At 42.8% G+C, this 3,087-nt stretch overlaps 1 protein-coding gene across 1 annotated transcript; it reads left to right on the top strand.

The window, feature by feature from the left end:
• The first annotated feature begins 665 nt into the window (after nucleotides 1-665).
• Nucleotides 666-1,619, top strand: LOC101116470 (olfactory receptor 1B1-like). The gene has a single exon (XM_004007188.5). The coding sequence runs from the start codon at nucleotides 666-668 to the stop codon at nucleotides 1,617-1,619; it is 954 nt and encodes a 317-aa protein (XP_004007237.3).
• The last annotated feature ends 1,468 nt before the right edge of the window (nucleotides 1,620-3,087 follow it).

Below are 3,087 nucleotides of genomic sequence, written 5' to 3' on the forward strand. Positions count from 1 at the left end.
GGAAAAGAAGTCAAGGAGTGATTGGATAGGGGAGATGATGGAGAGAGTCCCCCTGATTTTGGTTTGGTCCATCAAATGGATGAAAATGATGATGCTGTTAACAAACCAAATCAAATAAAAGGGAAAAACAAGCTAGTTCATGACAACCTGAAGCAATTTTGCTACAAAAACCAACTACTTATAAAGATCCATTTCTTCATATGTTACATATTAAATAATACATATATTCCTTACAGGTTCATACAGAAATAATCATGAAGATGGCCAGGTGATGAAGTGTGATTAGAAGATGAGGCGCTAGAGGCAGTGAGTATAGAAATTTTTTTGCGAAGTTTGTCACTGGAAGGAATAATTGATAGTTGGGCGAAAAGACAATATTGAATGAAGGGTTTTTATAGTACAAGGAACTTTATCAGGGTATGTGGATTACACAGAAGAACCCATTAGAATGGATGGAAAGGAAGAAGGAAAGGAAAACATTCTATAACAAATTCAGGGAGTAAAGTCATAGCCTTAGGAAGGGCTGTAGTGCTCAGTTGAATTTAAGTCTTTAAGGAGCTTGAAGAATATACATAAATAGACTAGAATTGTTATGAGCTGTAACCTATGACCCATGACTTGCTTTTTGATTCAAACTCTTTCAGGAGGGCTCTTTGTCACTCATCATGGGATGTGCCCCTAATGCTTCACATTCTCCAGTTTTCTTGCTTCTCATGTTCTCAGGAGCTGAAGTCCCCCCCATTGTCCTCTTTGTCCTGTTCCTGGCTATTTACCTGACCACCATGATGGGGAATGTGACTTTAGTGCTGCTCATCTCCTGGGACTCCAGGCTCCACTCACCTATGTACTATCTGCTCCGTGGTCTCTCAGTTATAGACATGGGGCTGTCCACAGTCATTCTGCCCCAGTTGCTGGCCCATCTGGTCACTCATGACCCAGCCATTCCTGCTGCCCGCTGCCTGGCCCAGTTATTCTTCTTCTATGTGTTTGGCGTTACAGACACACTTGTTATTTCTGTCATGGCTCTGGATCGATACATGGCCATCTGTGACCCTCTGCACTACCCTTCAGTGATGAATCGCCAATGCTGTGCCCGCTTACTGGCCTTGTGTTGGGTGGCGTCTGTGGTGCACAGCATGCTGCATTTGGGTCTCCTCTTGCCTCTCTCCTGGGCTGCAGATGCCGAAGGCAACGTTCGCCTTCTCCACTTCTTTTGTGACCACCGACCACTTTTGCGAGCCTCTTGCTCTGACATCCATTCCAATGAGCTGGCCATATTCTTGGAGGGAGGCTTCCTCATGATGGGCCCTTGTGCCCTCATTGTACTCTCCTATGTCTGCATTGGGGCCACCATCCTACGTTTGCCCTCAGCAGCTGGTCGCCGCCGTGCAGTCTCCACCTGCGGGTCCCATCTCACCATGGTTGGCTTTTTCTATGGCACCGTCATCTGGGTCTACTTCCAGCCTCCTTCCCAGAACTCTCAGGATCAGGACATGGTGGCTGCTGTGATGTACACGTCCATTACTCCTTTGGCCAACCCTTTTGTGTACAGCCTTCGCAACAAGGATGTCCAGAGTGCATTCCATAGGCTGCTTAGAGGAGGGAGGGTGGCCTCCTGATTAGCCTGATGCTTTTGAACTGTGGTGTTGGAGAAGACTCTTGAGAGTCCCTTGGTCCACAAGAGATCAAACCAGTCAATCCTAAATGAAATCAACCCTGAATATTCATTGGAAGGACTGATACTGAAGCTGAAGCTCCAATACTTTGGCCCCTGATGTGAAGAGCTGACTCATTAGAAAAGACTCTGATGCTGGGAAAGATTGAAGGCAGGAGGAGAAGCGGGTAACAGAGGATGAGATAGTTGGATGGCATCTCTGACTCAATGGACATGAGTTTGAGCAAGCTCTGGGAGATAATGAAGGACAGGGAAGCCTGGGGTGCTGCAGTCCATGAGGTTGCAAAGAGTCAGACATGACTGAGCAACTGAACAGCAACAACAAACAGTCATGTTTGTTAGATGAAGAAAGAAGTGGGCAGATTTGAGCAGGGCTGCTTTTGGAGTTAAAAGCGGGGAATGGCCCGGGCAATTTATGGAACTCCAGTTTTAGTTCTTGTTGATCCGGTGCTCTGACAGCTGTGAAAATTCCCACATTCATGCCGCACATGCTCAGGGCTTCCTCATTAGCAAGCCTCCAGAATTTTCCCTCTGGCCATTTATCTTCAGAGGATAGAAGTGCATCACTAAGCCTGGGTTATGTAATTCCAGTTGCAGAAATATGGGAATGATGTGAAATTCTGAGCTAAAGCAAAGACAGTGAAGTTAATTAAGTCACATTGAATTCTGTGAGCTGGTTTGTGGGGAGTGGGTTGGTGTATGTGAGAAAGTTAGTGGAAGCGAAGTTTGGGTAAATAGATATGTCAATTTCTTACCTTTTTCATTAAGTGAGCGAATATATGCCCAGAAGTGAGTGTGAAACGGGGGCCATGATTCTATTATTCCACACCTGAGCCCCAGTTTCCATGGGCTTCTCATGTTATGAATGTCTTATTCTGATGCATGTGAATTCTGTTTTGTATATTAATATTTTCAGTTAATTTTAATTTACATTTCTTAAAGTAAAATATATGAAGAAAATGCAAGCTAAATACTTTGCTGCATAATACAGGAAACAGTGAACTATTTAAACAATAGATAAAATAAATTGGTTGTACTTAGATTTTTAAGAACTAGACATTGACCTCTATTTTGTGATCTCTTAAATTTACAGTGATAATCAAAACATTTTTAATTGATATATAATTAACATATGGCATTGTGTAAGTTTAAGGTGTACAATGTGTTCATTTGTTGCATTTATATACTGTAGTTTGATTACCAGTATCCCCTCTAGCATATAATTATCATTTCTCTTTTGTGGTGGGAACAATTAAGATCTAGTTGCTTAGAAATTTAGGAGTTTATGATACAGTATTGTCTATATTTAGTCTGCTGTGCATTATTTCCAAGGCTTATGTATCTACCAGTTGTAGGTTTGTTACCTTAAGCAACATCTTCCCAATTCTACCTGTAACCCCAACTCCTGGTAA

The sequence above is a fragment of the Ovis aries genome, chromosome 3, assembly GCF_016772045.2.
Source record: "Ovis aries strain OAR_USU_Benz2616 breed Rambouillet chromosome 3, ARS-UI_Ramb_v3.0, whole genome shotgun sequence".
Lineage (NCBI taxonomy): Eukaryota > Metazoa > Chordata > Mammalia > Artiodactyla > Bovidae > Ovis > Ovis aries.

Excerpts from the sequence above, each read along its gene's own strand:
- LOC101116470 (XM_004007188.5), top strand. The coding sequence starts at position 666 with ATGGGATGTGCCCCTAATGCTTCACATTCTCCAGTTTTCTTGCTTCTC.